Source organism: Tachyglossus aculeatus, chromosome 2, assembly GCF_015852505.1.
Source record: "Tachyglossus aculeatus isolate mTacAcu1 chromosome 2, mTacAcu1.pri, whole genome shotgun sequence".
In the NCBI taxonomy this organism is placed as follows: domain Eukaryota; kingdom Metazoa; phylum Chordata; class Mammalia; order Monotremata; family Tachyglossidae; genus Tachyglossus; species Tachyglossus aculeatus.
In genome coordinates, this window is record NC_052067.1 from 132,349,307 (window position 1) to 132,369,453 (window position 20,147).

A 20,147-nucleotide genomic window follows, 5' to 3' on the forward strand; every position below is an offset into this window, starting at 1 on the left:
ACTCTGATGCTTATTTCTGTTTAGCAGAAATTTGGACTTTACGCTTTGTGGAACAGCCACCTACAAGGAGAAATCTTAAATAGCCCTGAGACTTTCTATTTTAGGCTCCGAAAACCCAGTAAGATGGATAAGGCCATTCATTCATTCAATCGCATTTATTGAGCGCTTACTGTGTGCAGAGCACCGTACTAAGCGCTTGGGAAGTCCAAGTTGGCAACATATAGAGACGGTCCCTACCCAACAGCGGGCTCACAGAGAGGTTGCGGGTTCTAATCCCGGCTCTGCCAATTGTCAGCTGTGTGACTTTGGGCAACTTACTTCAATCAATCAATCAATCAATCAATCAATCGTATTTATTGAGTGCTTACTATGTGCAGAGCACTGTACTAAGCGCTTGGGAAGTACAAGTTGGCAACACAACACTTCACTTCTCTGGGCCTCAGTTCCCTCATCTGTCAAATGGGGATGAAGACCGTGAGCCCCCCGTGGGACAACCTGATCACCCTGTAACCACCCCAGTGCTTAGAATGGTGCTTTGCGCATAGTAAGTGCTTAATAAATGTCATTATTATTATTATTATTATTAAAACCCAGGACCTCTGACTCCCAAGCCTGTACTCTTTCCACTGAGCCAAGCTTCTCTGTTAATAATAATAATAATAAAAGCAGCAGACTGGAACAAAGCCAAATGGCAGCCCGACTTACCTCTCTTTCAGCCTCTTTCAATATCGCTTCCTTCTCCTTCACTCTCTGCACAAACATCTGCTTCATCTCCTCTTCCTTCCTCTGCCGCTCACCAAAGAATTCATGTCTCTTGGCTTGGTAGGTTTCCTGGAGACTAGACATTTTACAGTACGGAAACACGGAAATGAGAAAATTTTACTCTAAAATGAAACTATACGGAAACCGGTAAATTCCACCACAACGAGCCGGGCGTAGGTAGCAAACCCTGGTATGCTATGAATCAATATTTGCTTGTACATATCTATTCTATTTATTTTATTTTGTTAGTATGTTTGGTTTTGTTCTCTGTCTCCCCCTTTTAGACTGTGAGCCCACTGTTGGGTAGGGACTGTCTCTATATGTTGCCAATTTGGACTTCCCAAGCGCTTAGTACGGTGCTCTGCACACAGTAAGCGCTCAATAAATACGACTGATTGATTGATTGATCAATATCCTTAGAGAAATAGGAGAATGCGATTGTCTTCAGTTGACCAAAGAGAAATATTTATTGAGCACTCACCACGTGCAGGACCCTGTTGTAAATGCTTAGGAAAGTACAACCGAGGTATTAGACACGCTTCCTGCTCTCAAAGACTTGCAATCTAGCATGGAACTAGAATAAACTACAGATATATGTTGCCAATTTGTACTTCCCAAGCGCTTAGTACAGTGCTCTGCACATAGTAAGTGCTCAATAAATACGACTGATGATGATATGAGGACATAATGGCGTATAGAGGTACGTACATAATAACAATAATGGTATTTGTTGAGGACTTACTGTGTGTCAGGCACTGTACTAAGCCCTGGGATGGATACAAGCAAATTGGGTTGGACACAGTCCCTGTCCCATGTGGGGCTCGCAGTCTCAATCCCCATTTTCCAGATGACGTAAATGAGGCCCAGCGAGGTGAAGCGACTTGCCCAAGGTCACAGAGCGGACAAGCGGTGGAGGCAGGATTAGAATCCATGTCCTTCGGACTCCGAGGCCCATGCTCTATTCACTACGCCATGCCGCTTTAGCAGGGGTGCAAAATTACCCAAGTGCTTAGGTAACACTGAAGCACTGAAGCAGAAAAGAAGCAGCGTGGCTCAGTGGAAAGAGCATGGGCTTTGGAGTCACAGGTCATGGGTTCAAATCCCGCTCCACTAATTATCAGCTGTGTGACTTTGGCCAAGGCACTTCACTTCTCCGTGCCTTAGTTACCTCATTTGTAAAATGGGGATTAAGACTGTGAGCCCCCCGTGGGACAACCTGATCACCTTGTAACCTCCCCAGCGCTTAGAACAGTGCTTTGCACATCAATCAATCAATCGTATTTATTGAGCGCTTACTGTGTGCAGAGCACTGTACTAAGCGCTTGGGAAGTACATGTTGGCAACATATAGAGACGGTCCCTACCCAACAGTGGGCTCACAGTCTAAAAGGGGGAGACAGACAACAAAACCAAACATACTAACAAAATAAAATAAATAGAATAGATATGTACAAGTAAAATAAATAAATAGTAAGCATAATAATAAATAGTAAGCATAGTAAGCGCTTAATAAATGGCATCATTATCATTATTATTATTATTACTATTATTGAAGTGGCAGTAATGGAAAGATTTGAGGTGGAGAGATTAGGTAAGGCTCCTAGAAGAGGCTAGACTGTGAGCCCATTGTTGGGTAGGGACTGTCTCTATATGTTGCCAACTTGGACTTCCCAAGCGCTTAGTACAGTGCTCTGCACACAGTAAGCGCTCAATAAATACGATTGAATGAATGAATAATGGAAACATTTGAGGTGAAGAGATTAGGAAAGCCTCCTGGAAGAAACTAGACAGTGAGCCCGTTGTTGGGTAGGGACCGTCTCTATATGTTGCCAACTTCCCAAGCGCTTAGTACAGTGCTCTGCACACAGTAAGCGCTCACTAAATACGATTGAATGAATGTGATTTCAGAAGGGCTTTGAAAATGGAGCGAGTGGTGGTGATGATAATAATAATAATATTATTAATAATAATAGTGCTTTTGTAAAGTACTTACTATGTGCCAAACCCTGTGCTAGGTGCTGGGGTACATACAAGATCATCATCATCATCATCAATCATATTTATTGAGCGCTTACTATGTGCAGAGCACTGTACTAAGCGCTTTGGAAGTACAAATTGGCAACATATAGAGACAGTCCCTACCCAACAGTGGGCTCACAGTCTAAATAGGAGGGAGAACAGGAATTGAATCTCCATTTGGCCGATTAGGGCACTGAAGCACAGAGAAGTTAAGAGACTTGCCCAAGGTCACACAGCAGGCAAGTGGCAGAGCCGGGACTAGAACCCACGTCCTTTCGACTACTGGGCCTGGGCTCTTTCCTCTCGGCCACGTTGCTCTTCACGGGTCTAAAAGACGTGAAGCGGGAGGGAATTAAAGACAGAGGGGAGCAAGAGGCCGGCAGCAGCAGAGCCAAAAATGAAGCATCATCATCATCAATCGTATTTATTGAGCGCTTACTATGTGCAGAGCACTGTACTAAGCACTTGGGAAGTACAAATTGGCAACATATAGAGACAGTCCCTACCCAACAGTGGGCTCACAGTCTAAAAGGGAGAGACAGAGAACAAAACCAAACATACTAACAAAATAAAATAGAATAGATATGTACAAATAAAATAAATAAATAGAGTAATAAATATGTACAAACATATATACATATGTACAGGTGCTGTGGTGAAGGGAAGGAGGTAGGATGGGGGGGATGGAGAGGGGGACGAGGGGGAGAGGAAGGAAGGGGCTCAGTCTGGGAAGGCCTCCTGGAGGAAGCACATTGCTTGGAGAGAATAAAGCACGTAAGCAAGACGTGTCGTACGAGAAGAGAGTGGATAAGTACGAAGGGAAGTGGATCGAGCGCTTAGGAATTTCTGCTTGAAGTGGACTTGGGTTCTAATCCCAGTTCTACCACTTCATTCATTCATTCAATCGTATTTATTGAGCGCTTGTTGTGTGTGCAGCACTGTACTAAGTGCTTGGGAAGTACCAGTTGGCAACATCTAGAGACGGTCCCTACCCAAACAGCGGGCTCACAGTCTGTCTGCTGTGTGATCTTGGGCAAAGCCATTTCCCTTCTAGGCCTCAACTGCCTCAGCAAAGCTTAGAACAGTGCTTTGCGCATGGTAAGCGCTTAATAAATGTCATTATTATTTATTATTCATTTATTTAACTTCTGTGCCTCAACTACCTCGGCGGTAAAATCGAGATTAAGACTGTGAGCCTCATGAGGGACAGGGAACATAACAAACCTGATTAGCTTGTATCTTAACTAGCGCTTAAGTACAGTGCCTGGCATATAGGAAGCCCTTAAATACCACTTAAAAAATGTGGAAAAGGATGGGCAACCACCACAGGCCTCTGAGGGGGAAGACATTGTCCAGAATCATGTTTTAGATATTAAAAAATAATTATTATTATGGAATTTAATAATAATAATAATGATGGCATTTATTAAGCGCTTACTATGTGCAAAGCACTGTTCTAAGCGCTGGGGAGATTACAAGGTGATCAGGTTGTCCCACGTGGGGCTCACGGGCTTAATCCCCATTTTACAGATGAGGGAACTGAGGCTCAGAGAAGTTATGTGACTTGCCCAAGGTCACACAGCAGACATGAGGCGGAGCCGGGATTAGAACCCAAGCCCGGGCTCTTTCCACTGAGCCACACTGGTTCTCAGCCTGCTTGCCACAGCTTGGCCACTGCATCGACCTCTTTGCTGAGCTCCCTGCCTCCAAACTCCACACTCCAGTCCATGCTTCGCCCTGCGGCTCGGATCATCGGATCGTTTTTCCAGAAGCAGCACGGGAAGAGCATGGACTTGGGAATCAGAGGATGTGGGTTCTGCTCCCGGCTCTGCCACCTGTCTGCTGCGTGACCTTGGCCAAGTCAGTTAATAATGATAATAATAATAATGATGGCATTTGTTTCTAGACTGTGAGCCCACTGTTGGGTAGGGACCATCTCTATATGTTGCCAACTTGTAATAATAATAATAATAATAATAATGATAGCATTTATTAAGCGCTTGCTGTGTGCAAAGCACTGTTCTAAGCGCTGGGGAGGTTACAAGGTGATCAGGTTGGCCCACTGGGGGCTCACAGTCTTAATCCCCATTTTACAGATGAGGGAACTGAGGCAAAGAGAAGTGAAGTGACTTGCCCAAAGTCGCACAGCTGACAGTTGGCGAAGCCGGGATTTCTGCTTAGGAATTTCGAGCGCTTAGGAATTTCTGCTTGAAGTGGACTTGGGTTCTAATCCCAGTTCTACCACTTCATTCATTCATTCAACCGTATTTATTGAGCCCTTATCGTGTGCGGAGCACTGTACTAAGCGCTTGGGAAGTACCAGTTGGCAACATCTAGAGACGGTCCCTACCCAAACAGCGGGCTCACAGTCTGTCTGCTGTGTGATCTTGGGCAAAGCCATTTCCCTTCTAGGCCTCAACTGCCTCAGCAAAGCTTAGAACAGTGCTTTGCGCATGGTAAGCGCTTAATAAATGCCATTATTATTTATTATTTATTTATTTAACTTCTGTGCCTCAACTACCTCGGTGGTAAAATCGAGATTAAGACTGTGAGCCTCATGAGGGACAGGGAACACATCAAACCTGATTAGCTTGTATCTTAACTAGCGCTTAAGTACAGTGCCTGGCATATAGGAAGCCCTTAAATGCCACTAAAAAAATGTGGAAAAGGATGGGCAACCACCACAGGCCTCTGAGGGGGAAGACATGTCTAGAATCATGTTTTAGATAATAAAAAATAATTATTATTATGGTCTTTAATAATAATAATAATAATAATAATGGCATTTATTAAGCGCTTACTATGTGCAAAGCACTGTCCTAAGCGCTGGGGAGATTACAAGGTGATCAGGTTGTCCCATGGGGGGCTCACAGTCTTAATCCCCATTTTGCAGATGAGGGAACTGAGGCCCGGAGAAGTGAAGTGACTTGTCTAAAGTCACCCAGCTGACAATTGGCGGAGCCGGAATTTGAACCCATGACCTCGGACTCCATAGCCCGGGCTCTTTCCACTGAGCCATGCTGCTTCTCATTTGTTAAGTGCTTACTATGTGCCACGCACTGTTCTAAGTGCTGGGGTACATATAAGGTAATCAGGTTGCACGCAGTCCCTGTCCCATGTTTTACAGATGAGCTAACTGAGGCACAAAGAAATGAAGTGCTCAGTGGAAAGAGCCCGGGCTTTGGAGTCAGAGGTCGTGGGTTCGTATCCCAGCTCCGTCACGTGTCTGCTGTGTGACCTTGGGCAAGTCACTTCACTTCTCTGAGCCTCAGTTCCCTCATCTGTAAAATGGGGATGAAAACTGTGAGCCCCACATAGGACAAACTGATCATCTTGTACCCCCCCCAGTGCTTAGAACAGTGCTTTGCACATAGTAAGCGCTTAACAATCAATCAATTGTATTTACTGAGCGCTTACTGTGTGCAGAGCACTGTACTAAGCACTTGGGAACTAGCACTTTGGAGAAGCAGCGTGGCTCACTGGAAAGAGCCCGGGCTTTGGAGTCAGAGGTCGTGGGTTCGTATCCCAGCTCCGCCACGTGTCTGCTGTGTGACCTTGGGCAAGTCACTTCACTTCTCTGAGCCTCAGTTCCCTCATCTGTAAAATGGGGATGAAAACTGTGAGCCCCACATGGGACAAACTGATCACCTTGTATCCCCCCCCAGCGCTTAGAACAGTGCTTTGCACATAGTAAGTGCTTAACAATCAATCAATCAACTGTATTTATTGAGCGCTTACTGTGTGCAGAGCACTGTACTAAGCACTTGGGAAGTAGCGCTTTGGAGAAGCAGCATGGCTCACTGGAAAGAGCCCGGGCTTTGGAGTCAGAGGTCATGGGTTCATATCTCGGCTCCGCCAACTGTCAGCTGTGTGACTTTGGGCAAGTCACTTAACTTCTCTGCGCCTCAGTTCCCTCATCTGTAAAATGGGGATTAAGACTGAGAGCCCCCAGTGGGACAACCTGATCACCTTGTAACCTCCCCAGCGCTTAGAACAGTGCTTTGCACACAGTAAGCGCTTAATAAATGCTATCATTATTATTATTATTATTACAAGTTGGCAACATACAGAGACGGTCCCTACCCAACAGTGGGCTCACAGTCTAGAAACAAATGCCATCATTATTATTATTATCATTATTAAGTGACTTGGCCAAGGTCACGCAGCAGACAGGTGGCAGAGACGGGACCAGAACCCACGTCCTCTGATTCCCAAGTCCATGCTCTTCCCGTGCTGCTTCTGGAAAAATGATCCGATGATCCGAGCCACAGGGCGAAGCATGGACTGGAGTGTGGAGTTTGGAGGCAGGGAGCTCAGCAAAGAGGTCGATGCAGTGGCCAAGCTGCGGCAAGCAAGCTGAGAAGCAGCGTGGCTCAGTGGAAAGAGCCCGGGCTTGGGTTCTAATCCCGGCCCCGCCACATGTCTGCTGTGTGACCTTGGGCAAGTCACATAACTTCTCTGAGCCTCAGTTCCCTCATCAGTAAAATGGGGATTAAGACCGTGAGTCCCCCGTGGGACAACCTGATCACCTTGTAACCTCCCCAGCGCTTAGAACAGTGCTTCGCACATAGTCAGCGCTTAACACATGCCATCGTTATTATTATTATATGACAACACCCGGACCGGCATGGTGGCCATTTAGATGGAGAGGGTGGGGTGGATTCTGGAAGGTTTGTGGAGGAAGAACCGGCAAGATCTGGTAAGAGATGGGAATATGGGGGTTGAAAGAGAGAGAAATGCCAAGGTTTGGGGCTTGAGAGATTGTGAGGAAGGTGGTGGTGTCAGCTGTGATGGGAAAGTCAGGTTGAAGGGAGGATTGGGCAAGCAAAAAAGCAAACAAGGTAGCAATGGCATTTATTGCGTTCTCACTGTGTTTATAGTGCTTTATTATGCACCTGGGAAGGTACAAAATCCTGGGTTCAAATCCCAGCTCCGCCAATTGCCAGCTGGGTGACTTTGGGCAAGTCACTTCACTCCTCTGGGCCTCAGTTACCTCATCTGGAAAATGGGGATTAAGACTGCGAGCCCCAAGTGGGACAACCTGATCACCTTGTAACCTCCCCAGCGCTTAGAACAGTGCTTCGCACATAGTAAGCGCTTAACAAATGCCATTATTATTATTATTATTACAAAATGACAGATTACAATCTAGAGGGGCAGAGGGTGCAGGGAGGGGGGGAAATCAAGTGCTTAAAGGGTACAAAATCCAAGTGCCAGGGTGAGACAGAAGGGAGGGGGAGTAGGAGAAATGAGAGTCAAGAAAGGGAAGGCCACCCAGGAGTCCCTTCTAGACTGTGAGCCCGCTGCTGGGTAGGGACCGTCTCTATATGTTGCCAACTTGGACTTCCCAAGCGCTTAGCACAGTGCTCTGCACACAGTAAGTGCTCAATAAATACGATTGAATGCATGGATGGATGGATGGATGAGTGAATGAATGAATGAATGAATGAATGAGTTGTGACTAGGGTGGCTGGGCAGTAGGGGGTTGTGTAGGAGAAGCAGCGTGGCTCAGTGGAAAGAGCCCGGGCTTTGGAGTCAGAGGTCATGGGTTCAAATCCCGGCTCTGCCAATTGTCAGCTGTGTGACTTTGGGCAAGTCACTTCACTTCTCTGGGCCTCAGTTACCTCATCTGGAAAATGGGGATTAAGACTGTGAGCCCCCTGTGGGGCAACCTGCTTCATTCATTCATTCATTCGTATTTATTGAGCACTTACTATGTGCAGAGCACTGTACTAAGCGCTTGGGAAGTACAAGTTGGCAACAACCTGATCACCTTGTAACCTCCCCAGCACTTAGAACAGTGCTTTGCACATAGTGAGCGCTTAATAAATGCCATCATTATTATATTGAAAAGCAGCATGGCTCAGTGGAAAGAGCCCGGGCTTTGGAGTCAGAGGTCATGGGTTCAAATCCCTGCTCCGCCGCTTGTCAGCTGTGTGACTTTGGGCAAGTCACTTAACTCCTCTGGGCCTCAGTTACCTCATCTGTAAAATGGGGATTAAGACTGTGAGCCCCCCGTGGGACAACCTGATCACCTTGTAACCTCCCCAGCGCTTAGAACAGTGCTTTGCACATAGTAAGCACTTAATAAATGCCATCATTATTATTATTATATTGAGGGGTCGGGGGAGGACCAAAAGTCTGGCTATAATATTGGGTTTGGGAGTGCTCTATTGCCTCAATCTAACCTTCCTTCTTGAAATGTCAAATTGAGTTGCACTTAGTTTATTCTGTGGGAGGAAGTAAGATCTTAGAGAGATCCATCTCTGGATACAGAAATCTTTCCTGTCGGCGTGGTCAGATGAAAAGTTTTTGTACACTTTCAGAAGACGGTAAACGTCCCCAGGAGTTGCTGAGGAAAATAATAATAATAATGATGGCATTTGTTAAGCGCTTACTATGTGCAGAGCACTGTTCTAAGCGCTGGGGGGGATACAAGGTGATCAAGTTGTCCCACGCGGGGCTCACAGTCTTAATCCCCATTTTACAGATGAGGGAACTGGGGCTCAGAGAAGTTAAGTGACTTGCCTGAGGTCACACAGCAGACATGTGGCGGAGCGGGATTCGAACCCATGACCTCTGACTCCAAAGCCCGTGCTCTTTCCAATGAGCCACGCTGCTTCTCCTAATTCTAGCGTACCGGCTTAAATTCTGTCCTTCCACCTTCCACGCCATGCTGCTTCATCTGCCATCAGTTATCTGCTCCCTTTCCTCCCCTGCCCCGCCAGGAATGTCCAGAGCCTCCCTGTTGTCGTTGTTTTCCGCCCCGCTGGTGTTCCCCTCATCCTCCACCTCCCATCCTTCTTGACTCTGTATATATAAATATATGTTTGTACATATTTATTACTCTATTTATTTATTTATTTTACTTGTACATATCTATTCTATTTATTTTATTTTGTTAGTATGTTTGGTTTTGTTCTCTGTCTCCCCCTTTTAGACTGTGAGCCCACTGTTGGGTAGGGACTGTCTCTATATGTTGCCAACTTGGACTTCCCAAGCGCTTAGTACAGTGCTCTGCACACAGTAAGCGCTCAATAAATACGATTGATTGATTGATTGATTGATTGACTCTACAACCAGCTCCGTTATGGTGCCCAATTCCAGCCTCTCGGCTGGAGCCTCACTGGGGATGGAAACCCCTTCAGCCCGCATCCTGTCCCCGTCCATCCCTATCATTATTCCCACGGAGGGGGGGCTGGGATGGGGAAGTGGGCTTAGAAGTGGGAATTAGGGAAGTGTTGGCAGGGGAAGACAGTTCCTCGCACAAGGCTGGGGGAAAGCAGACTCTGTTTAGTTTTGTTTTGTTTTTAAAGTGGTATTGGTTACATATTTACTATTCTATTTATTTTATTTTGCTAATATGATGATGATGATGGCATTTATTAAGCGCTTACTATGTGGAAAGCACTGTTCTAAGCGCTGGGGAGGTTACAAGGTGATCAGCTTGTCCCAAGGGGGCTCACAGTCTTAATCCCCATTTTACAGATGAGGTCACTGAGGCACAGAGAAGTGAAGTGACTTGCCCAAAGTCACACAGCTGACAATTGGCAGAGCCGGGACTTGAACCTGTGACTTCTTCCAAAGCCCGGACTCTTCCCACTCAGCCACACTGCTTCTCTGTTAATATGTTTTGCTTTGTTGTCTGTCTTCCCTTTCTAGACTGTGAGCCCGCTGTTGGGTAGGGACCGTCTCTATGTGTTGCCAACTTGTACTTCCCAAGCGCTTAGTACAGTGCTCTGCACACAGTAAGCGCTCAATAAATACGATTGAATGAATGAATGGGCTGCAGGCCGGAGACAGACTGCAAAGAAGCAAGGTCAGGCCTCCCAATGTAGATTCGGGAGTCGTCCATGGTAATAGACGAGCTCCCTTGAGTTCCCTTCGGGCGTGAGTGTAAAATGAAATGAGAAGAGGATCCAGAATGGAAACTTGAGGGACATCCACGCCCCCGGAAAAGCCGCCACTTGTCAGCTGGGTGACTTTAGGCAAGTCACTTCACTCCTCTGGGCCTCAGTTCCCTCATCTGTCAAATGGGGATGAAGACTGTGAGCCCCCCCCGTGGGACAACCTGATCACCTTGTAACCTCCCCAGTGCTTAGAACAGTGCTTTGCACATAGTAAGCGCTTAATAAATGCCATCATTATTATTATCATTATTACCCCCTTCCCCGCCCCACTGCACTTGTGTATATTTGTATATATTTATTAATCTATTTGTTTTATTAATGTGTATATACCTATAATTCTAGTTATCTATTTTGATGCTATTGATGTCTGTCTACTTCTTTTATTTTGTTGCCTTTCTCCCTCCTTCTAGACTGTGAGCCCATTGTTGGGTAGGGATTGTCCCTATCTGTTGACGAATTGTAATAATAATAACAAATATTAACAAATAACAAATAACAAATAACAAATAATAACAAAGCACTTAACAAATACCATTTAAAAAAATTATATTAAAGGATTGAGGCTAGCAGAATGACTGAGGAATGGACAAGACAGGTTCTAAAAGTCCTGTCATGGCTTGGTTGAAACTTGGGCAGCTGAAAGCATTCTGTGAAAATTTTGCATTCGCTCTTTCCACTCTGCCACACTATCAATCAATCAATCAATCAATTGTATTTATTGAGCGCTTACTGTGCGCAGAGCACTGTACTAAGTGCTTGGGAAGTACAAGTTGGCAACATATAGAGACAGTCCCTACACAACAGTGGGCTCACAGTCTAAAAGAACTACTTTTACTACTTCCCTTTACATGTACCGGTTAAGGTTTTCTTTATCATAGATCGCAATGTTTTATCTTGATTTGGAGGCCCCAGCTTAGTTTACCTAAATACCCTAACTTCCAAAATTCCATCTTTAAGTAAATCCTTAGTGCATATCTTAAACAGCGGTTTAAGAATCACAGAAAATACATCAAATCTTCATTAGGCTCAAACTGTATAATATAAATTGACTCAATATTTCTGAACCAAAAGGAGGTAAAATAGACTGGCTAGAACGGAAAAGATTATAGACTGAGAAAAATAAATAAAAAGTTGGCTCATAAATGAACTAAAAATGGAGGCCAGCTCTGAAAGCTGGGAGCTTCATGTGGGCCGGGGATTGTGTGCAACCTGATTAGCTTATATCTATTCCAGTGCTTGGAACAGTGTCTTTTTTCCCTCTCGACTGTAAGCTCCTTGTAGGTGGAGAGGGTGCCTAGCAACTCTATTATTCGCTCAGTGGAAAGAGCCCGGGTTTGGGAGTCAGAGGTCATGGGTTCTAATTCCGGCTCCACCGCTTGTCAGCTGTGTGACTTTGGGCAAGACAATTAACTTCTCTGTGCCTCGGTTACCTCATCTGTAAAATAGGGATGAAGACTGTGAGCCCCACATGGGACAACCTGATCGCCTTGTATCCTCCCCAGCGCTTAGAACAGTGCTTTGCACATACTAAGTGCTTAACAAATGTCATTATTATTATTATTACTTTCCCAATTTTGGAGCAAACTAAACCAAAGTGGTCTCTGGAAGGGCAAATGACTCGACTTAGATGAGCACATTTTGGACCCAGAATCAGAAGGACTGATTCTCTGGAGAAGACACAAATGCTAGGAAAAGTCCAGAGAAAATGTGGAAGAGGCCGAACGGCAACTAGATGGAAAGAAACCATAACAGCGATAATGGAAGAAAGATTAGAAAGGTTGCGGATTATGGCAGAGGACAGGACGGTCTGGAGAAAGTATATCCATGGAGTCACTATCTTGATGACACTTAATAATAATAATAAGCCCTTAGAACAGGCTTTGCACACAATAAGCGATCAATTAATAGGATTGGTAGATTGTCCTTTAACACACCTTAAACCTTTTGAAAAGCATACTTAGAACAGCTAAAGCAGTTGATTAAATGCAGACTATCTCTAAGTGACTTAAATCACAACGATCAGTGACCTCCATTGATGTTAATCAATCAATAGTGTTTATTGAGCGCTTACTGTGTGCACTGTACTAAGAGTCATGACCACTTAGATCACAAGCAGATATTCTTGTGCTACCAAGGTGTCAATGGCTTATCTTTAAGTGGCTTAAATCACAACGATCAGTGACCTCCATTGACGTTAAATCTCGTGACCACTTTGATCACAAGCAGACATTCCTGTGCCACCAAGGTGTCAAAGGCAAAACCAGCCCTCCAATGTGAGAACATCTTGAGAGGAAAAGTCACTGAACCAGAATTCCTATATCCGTTCATTCAATCGTATTTATTGGGCGCTTACTGTCTGCAAAGTACTGTACTAAGCACTTGGGAGAGTACAAGACAACAAACGAGCCCAATCGGTGTAAGTTTTCGACAGATCAAGTAGCCATTCTGGGGGCAACGGGGCCCTGGAGATCCGCACATACCGAGGAAATGAAAAGGGGGTCAGGATGTACCACAGAGCGTGACATCCGTGGAAAATGAGCACCTACTGTTTGCAGAGCACTGTACTAAGCGCTTGGGAGAGTACCATTCAACGGAGCTGGGAGACACATTCCCTGTCCAGAAGAATTTGCGTGGCCTAGTGGAAAGAGCAGGGCCCTGGGAGTCGGAGGATCTGGCTTCTAATCCTGGCTTTGCCAATTGCTTTGTGTGTGACCTTGATAAGTCCCTTAACTTCTCTGTGCCTCAGGTTCCTCAACTGAAAAAATGGGGGATTAAATCATCATCATCAATCGTATTTATTGAGCGCTTACTGTGTGCAGAGCACTATACTAAGCGCTTGGGAAGTACAAGTTGGCAACATATAGAGACAGTCCCTACCCAACAGTGGGCTCACCTTCCTCCTTCCTACTTTACTTTGAGCCCCTTGTGGAACAGGGACTGAGTCCAACCTAATTATCTTGTACCTATCCCAGAGTTCAGAATAATGCTTGATATACAGTAAGCAATTAGCAATACCATAACTTGTACTTCCCAAGCGCTTAGTACAGTGCTGTGCACACAGTAAGTGCTCAATAAATATGATTGATTGATTGATTGATTGATAAAACAACAATAAAACAACCGAACCACCTAGTTTACAACCTAGGGTTCAGGAAGAATAGGCAACTAAAAAGCTTGACTTCCTTTCTTCCTCCTCCTGAGGCCTGGAGATACAACTGATGCTGCAAAAATGTTACCGCAGCTGGGAGTTGGTTCCGTTATTCATTCATTCAATTGCATTTATTGAGAGCTTACTGTGTGCAGAGCACTGTACTAAGCGCTTGGGAAGTACAAGTTGGCAACATATAGAGACGGTCCCTACCCAACAACGGGCTCACAGTCTAGTTATTCTGAGAAGTCAAAATTACGTGGCCTCCCCTGGCATCCTGACACACTTGGGGTTGTCCCAGGACCCAAACCGGGACCCCTCCCTGAGTGGACCAGAATCCTTAGTGAGCACTCTTAAGCAGCCCGGGCTTTGGAGTCAGAGGTCATGGGTTCAAATCCCGACTCCGCCAATTGTCAGCTGAGCAACTTTGGGCAAATCACTTCACTTCTCTGCGCCTCAGTTCCCTCATCTGTAAAATGGGGATTAAGACTGCGAGCCCCTAGTGGGACAACCTGATCACCTTATAACCTCCCCGGCACTTAGAACAGTGCTTTGCACATAGTAAGCGCTTAATAAATGCCATCATTATTTATTATTATCCCACCCTTGCCCCCACAGCACTTAGTCATTTTATAATTTATTATATATAAATGTCTGCCTCCCCCGATGACTCTAAGCTTACAGTGGGCATGGTATGTGTCTACCGACTCCGTTGTACTCTCCCAAACGCTTAGTACAGTGTTCTGCATACGATAAGTGCTTAATAAATGATTTGGTAGATCACTTACTGCATCCAACCCCATTTCCCTCTGCTGAAAGATACTGACTGAAGAAGACGTGAAGGAAGGGAATCTTAGCAGAGTGAAGGAAGTGCGTGCCCTAGCGTGATTTGCTTCTTCTGGAGCGGAGGGGACAGGAGGGGGAGTGGAACCTCTGGACTGTAAGCTCACTGTGGGCAGGGAATGTGTCTGCTATCATCATCATCAATCGTATTTATTGAGCGCTATGTGCAGAGCACTGTACTAAGCACTTGGGAAGTACAAATTGGCAACATATAAAGACAGTCCCTACCCAACAGTGGGCTCACAGTCTAAAAGGGGGAGACAGAGAACAAAACCAAACATACTAACAAAATAAAATAAATAGAATAGATATGTACAAGTAAAATAAATAAATAAATAAATAGAGTAACAAATATGTACAAACATATATACATATATACAGGTGCTGTGGGGAAGGGAAGGAGGTAAGATGGGGGGATGGAGAGGGGGCTATATTGTTCTGTCGTACTCTCCCCAGTGCTTAGTACAGTGCTCGACCCCCAGTAAGCGCTCAATAAATGATTGATTGAATCTGTGAAAAATGCATAGCATTGGGGATTTTTTTTTCCATTTCCCGGATTAGAGTGAACGGGGAAAAGGACGGTGGGTAAAGAGCTGCTAGCTCTGAGCAGTCTTGCTAATGATGGTACCTCACTGTACCTCGTTCTCGCCTGTCCCGCCATCGACCCCCGGCCCACGTCATCCCCCGGGCCTGGAATGCCCTCCCTCTGCCCCTCCGCCAAGCTAGCTCTCTTCCTCTCTTCAAGGCCCTGCTGAGAGCTCACCTCCTCCAGGAGGCCTTCCCACACTGAGCCCCTTCTTTCCTCTCCCCCTCGTCCCCCTCTCCATCCCCCCCATCTTACCTCCTTCCCTTCCCCACAGCACCTGTATATATGTATATATGGTTGTACATATTTATTACTCTATTTATTTATTTATTTATTTTGCTTGTACATATCTATTCTATTTATTTTATTTTGTTAGTATGTTTGGTTTTGTTCTCTGTCTCCCCCTTTTAGACTGTGAGCCCACTGTTGGGTAGGGACTGTCTCTATATGTTGCCAATTTGTACTTCCCAAGCGCTTAGTACAGTGCTCTGCACATAGTAAGCGCTCAATAAATACGATTGATGATGATGATGATGATGGTTTAAACGTTTAATGTCGAACCGTTCTCACGCTCATCTTTACTCCTAGACTGAGAGGCTCCTGGGGTGACTGTTCAGTCTGTTTCCTCAATCCACCATGTTCTCAGAGCCCTAGTACAACACTTCTCCTAGTGACGATGGAGGAGTCTCTCTTCAGGAACGACAGACGGGTGAGCCCTTATCCTGAGACCTCAGGACTGGGAATGTGAGCAGAGGATTGTTCATCATTCATTCATTCATTCAATCGTATTTATTGAGCGCTTACTGTGTGCAGAGCACTGGACTAAGCGCTTGGGAAGTCCAAGTTGGCAACATAGAAAGACGGTCCCTACCCAACAGCGGGCTCACAGTCTAGAAGGGGAAGGCAGACGACAAAACAAAACATATTAACAAAATAAATAGAATATGTACAAGTAAAATAAATAATAACAAAATAAAATAAATAGAATATGTACAAGTAAAATAAATGGAGTAATAAATCTGTACCAACATATATACAAGTGCTGTGGAGAAGGGAAGGCTGGGGGACGGAGAGGGGGAGGAGGGGGAGAGGAAGGAGGGTGCTCAGTCTCGGTAATAATAATAATAATGGCATTTATTAAGCGCTTACTATTTGCAAAGCACTGTTTCTAAGCGCTGGGGAGGTTACAAGATGATCAGGTTGTCCCATGGCGGCTCACAGTCTTAATCCCCATTTTACAGATGAGAGAATTGAGGCACAGAGAAGTGAAGTGATTTGCCCAAAGTGACACAGCTGACAATTGGCGGAGTCAGGATTTGAACCCATGACCTCTGACTCCAAAGCCCGTGCTCTTTCCACTGAGCCACGCAGCTTCTCATAATGAATTCTCTTGAATTCATAAATTCAATCGTATTTATTGAGCGCTTACTGTGTGCAGAGCACTGTACTAAGCATTTGGGAAGTACAAGTTGGCAACATATAGAGACAGTCCCTACCCAACAGTGGGATCACCGTCCTGTCCCCCCATTCATTCATTCAATCGTATTTATTAAGCGCTTACTGTGTGCAGAGCACTGGAGTAAGCGCTTGGGAAGTCCAAGTTGGCAACATATAAAGACGGTCCCTACCCAACAGCGGGCTCACAGTCTAGAAGGGGAAGGCAGACGACAAAACAAAACATATTAACAAAATAAAATAAATAGAAAAAATATGCATTCATTCATTCATTCATCATGTGGTGCCCCTCGCACTCTCTCGCCCCTGCCAGTCATTCATTCAATCGTACTTATTGAGCGCGGACCGGGTGTGGAGCACTGTAGTAAGTGCCTGGGAGAGTACAATATAACGATAAACAGACACATTCCGGTCGTGTTCCTGCTGGGATACAGACTGTCCGGAGCAAGTAATTCCAGCTGGGATAGAGGTTGTCCAGAGCAAGTAAGCATGGAGGGATGCGACACTCGGCCACGTATGTGCTAAGGAATTTTACAAGCCGGAGCTTTTCAATGTCGATATGTATACAGCGCGTACTGTTGCTGCTAGGTATCTACGAGGCTTGAAGGAAAAAGGAAAAAAAAATAAATCAAGGCTAGGGTTTCTTCAGATGATTGTGATTCAAGGCCCTGCTGAGAGCTCACCTCCTCCAGGTGGCCTTCCCAGACTGAGCCCCTTCCTTCCTCTCCCCCTCGTCCCCCTCTCCATCCCCCCACCTTACCTCCTTCCCTTCCCCACAGCACCTGTATATATGTATATATGTTTGTACATATTTATTACTCTATTTATTTATTTATTTATTTTACTTGTACATATCTATTCTATTTATTTTATTTTGTTAGTATGTTTGGTTTTGTTCTCTGTCTCCCCCCTTTTAGACTGTGAGCCCACTGTTGGGTAGGGACTGTCTCTATATGTTGCCAATTTGTACTTCCCAAGCGCTTAGTACAGTGCTCTGCACATAGTAAGCGCTCAATAAATACGATTGATGATGATGATTCAAGAAATACCCTGTGTTGGCATTCAGTCAACTCTCTTAATCAATCAGTAGCACTTTCTGAGCACTTACTGTGTGCGAAGTGTTGTACTGAGTGATAAAAATGATAATGATGGTATTTAATAATAATAATAATGATGGCATTTTTTAAGCGCTTACTAAGTGCAAAGCACTGTTCTAAGCGCTGGCACTGTTCTGTTAAGCGCTTACTAAGTGCTACACACTGTACTAAGTGCTGGGTTGGTTACAAGCAAATCGAGTTCGATACGATCCCTGTCCCACGGGGGGCTCACAGTCTCAATCCCCATTTTACAGACGAGGTAACTGAAGCCTAGAAAAGTGAAGCGACTTGCCCAAGGTCACACAGCAGACAAGTGGCAGAGCCGGAATTAGAACCCATGACTTTCTGACTCCCAGGCACTTTGGGAATCAATAAATACGACTGATTGAGACTGAGCCCCTTCCTTCCTCTCCCCCTCGTCCCCCTCTCCATCCCCCCATCTTACCTCCTTCCCTTCCCCACAGCACCTGTATATATGTATATATGTTTGTACAGATTTATTACTCTATTTATTTTACTTGTACATATCTATTCTATTTATTTTATTTTGTTAGTATGTTTGGTTTTGTTCTCTGTCTCCCCCTTTTAGACTGCGAGCCCACTGTTGGGTAGGGACTGTCTCTATATGTTGCCAATTTGTACTTCCCAAGCGCTTAGTACAGTGCTCTGCACATAGTAAGTGCTCAATAAATACGATTGATGATGATGATGATGATGATTGATTTGGGAAAGAACAAAATAATAGAGTTGGTAGATATGATCCCTGCCCACAAGAAGCTTACAGTTTACAAGCTTATTTGGGACACAACCTAGTGAAAAGAGCACAGGCCTGGGAATTCATTCGTTCAATCGTATTTATTGAGCGCTTACTGTGTGCGGAGCACTGTACTAAGCGCTTGAGAAGTCCAAGTTGGCAACATATAGAGACAGTCCCTACCCAACAGCGGGTTCACAGTCTAGAAGGGGGAGACAGACAACAAAACATATTAACAAAATAAAATACATAGAATAAATATGTACAAGTAAAATCAGAGGACCTGGGTTCTAATCCCGACTCCAACCCTTACTCGCTGTGCGACCTTGGGCAAATCTCTTCTCTGCGCCTCAGTTCCCTCATCTGCAAAACGGCAATCCAATACCTGCTTATACCATGAGGCCCATGTGGGTCTTGATTATCTTGTATCTACCCCAGCGCTTAGTACAGTGCTTGGCACATATTAAGTGCTCAACAAATACCATTATTATTACTATTATTATTCCTTTATGCCCAGTATGATTCTAAGCACTTGGGAGGGTATAATCGAGGTGGTAGCCCTTGAGGAGCTTACGACTGGGTAGAGAAGCAGTGTGGCTCGGTGGAAAGACCCAGGCTTTGGAGTCAGAGGTCATGGGTTCAAATCCAGTGACTTTGGCCAGCTGTGTGACTTTGGGCAAGTCACTTAACTTCTCTGGGCCTCATCTGGAAAATGGGGATTAATCATCATCATCATCATCATCATCAGTCGCATTTATTGAGCACTTACTATGTGCAGAGCACTGTACTAAGCGCTTGGGAAGTACAAATTGGCAACATATAGAGACAGTCCCTACCCAACAGTGGGCTCACAGTCTAAAAGGGGGAGACAGACAACAAAACCAAACATACTAACAAAGTAAAATAAATAGAATAGATATGTACAAGTAAAATAAATAGAGTAAAAAATATGTACAAACATATATACATATATACAGGTGCTGTGGGGAAGGGAAGGAGGTAAGATGGGGGGGGATGGAGAGGGGGACGAGGGGGAGAGGAAGGAAGGGGCTCAGTCTGGGAAGGCCTGTGAGCCCCCCCGTGGGATAACCTGATCACCTTGTAACCTCCCCAGCGCTTAGAACAGTGCTTTGCACATAGTAAGCGCTTAATAAACAATAATGATGGCATTTGGGCCCAGTAACCCTGATGCCAGCCCATCAACAAAGTGACAGAGAGCATTTTGGCCCTTTCCCTTCTTTTTCCTCTCCTGGGGGCCGGCAGTATGCCCAGCTCCTCTGGACTGTGAGCTCCTTGTGGGCAGGGAACGTGTCTACCAACTCTGTCAGGTTGAACTCTGCCAAGCGCTTAGTAGATCCAATCGATCGATTGATTCTTAAACTCGGTTGCTAATCGGAATTTATTTTAGAGTCTGCCTCCCCCGCTGTATGTAAGCTCCTTGAGGGTAGGCTCCCTGTCCACCAACGGTACTGTGCCCTCCCAAGTGCTTAGGACAGTGCTCTGCACAAAGTAAGGGTTCAATAATAATAATAATAATAATAATAATAATGGCATTTGTTAAGCGCTTACTATGT

At 45.1% G+C, this 20,147-nt stretch overlaps 1 protein-coding gene across 3 annotated transcripts in view; it reads right to left on the reverse strand.

Annotated features, from left to right (window-relative positions):
• SEPTIN10 (septin 10) overlaps nucleotides 1–20,147 on the reverse strand; it is a 132,222-nt gene that overhangs the window by 19,101 nt on the left and 92,974 nt on the right. For all 3 annotated transcript variants that reach the window (XM_038766797.1, XM_038766794.1, XM_038766795.1), the window contains exon 9: nucleotides 706–838. In XM_038766797.1, the coding sequence (XP_038622725.1) occupies nucleotides 706–838 (133 nt within the window). The remainder of the gene's footprint in view (nucleotides 1–705; nucleotides 839–20,147) is intronic.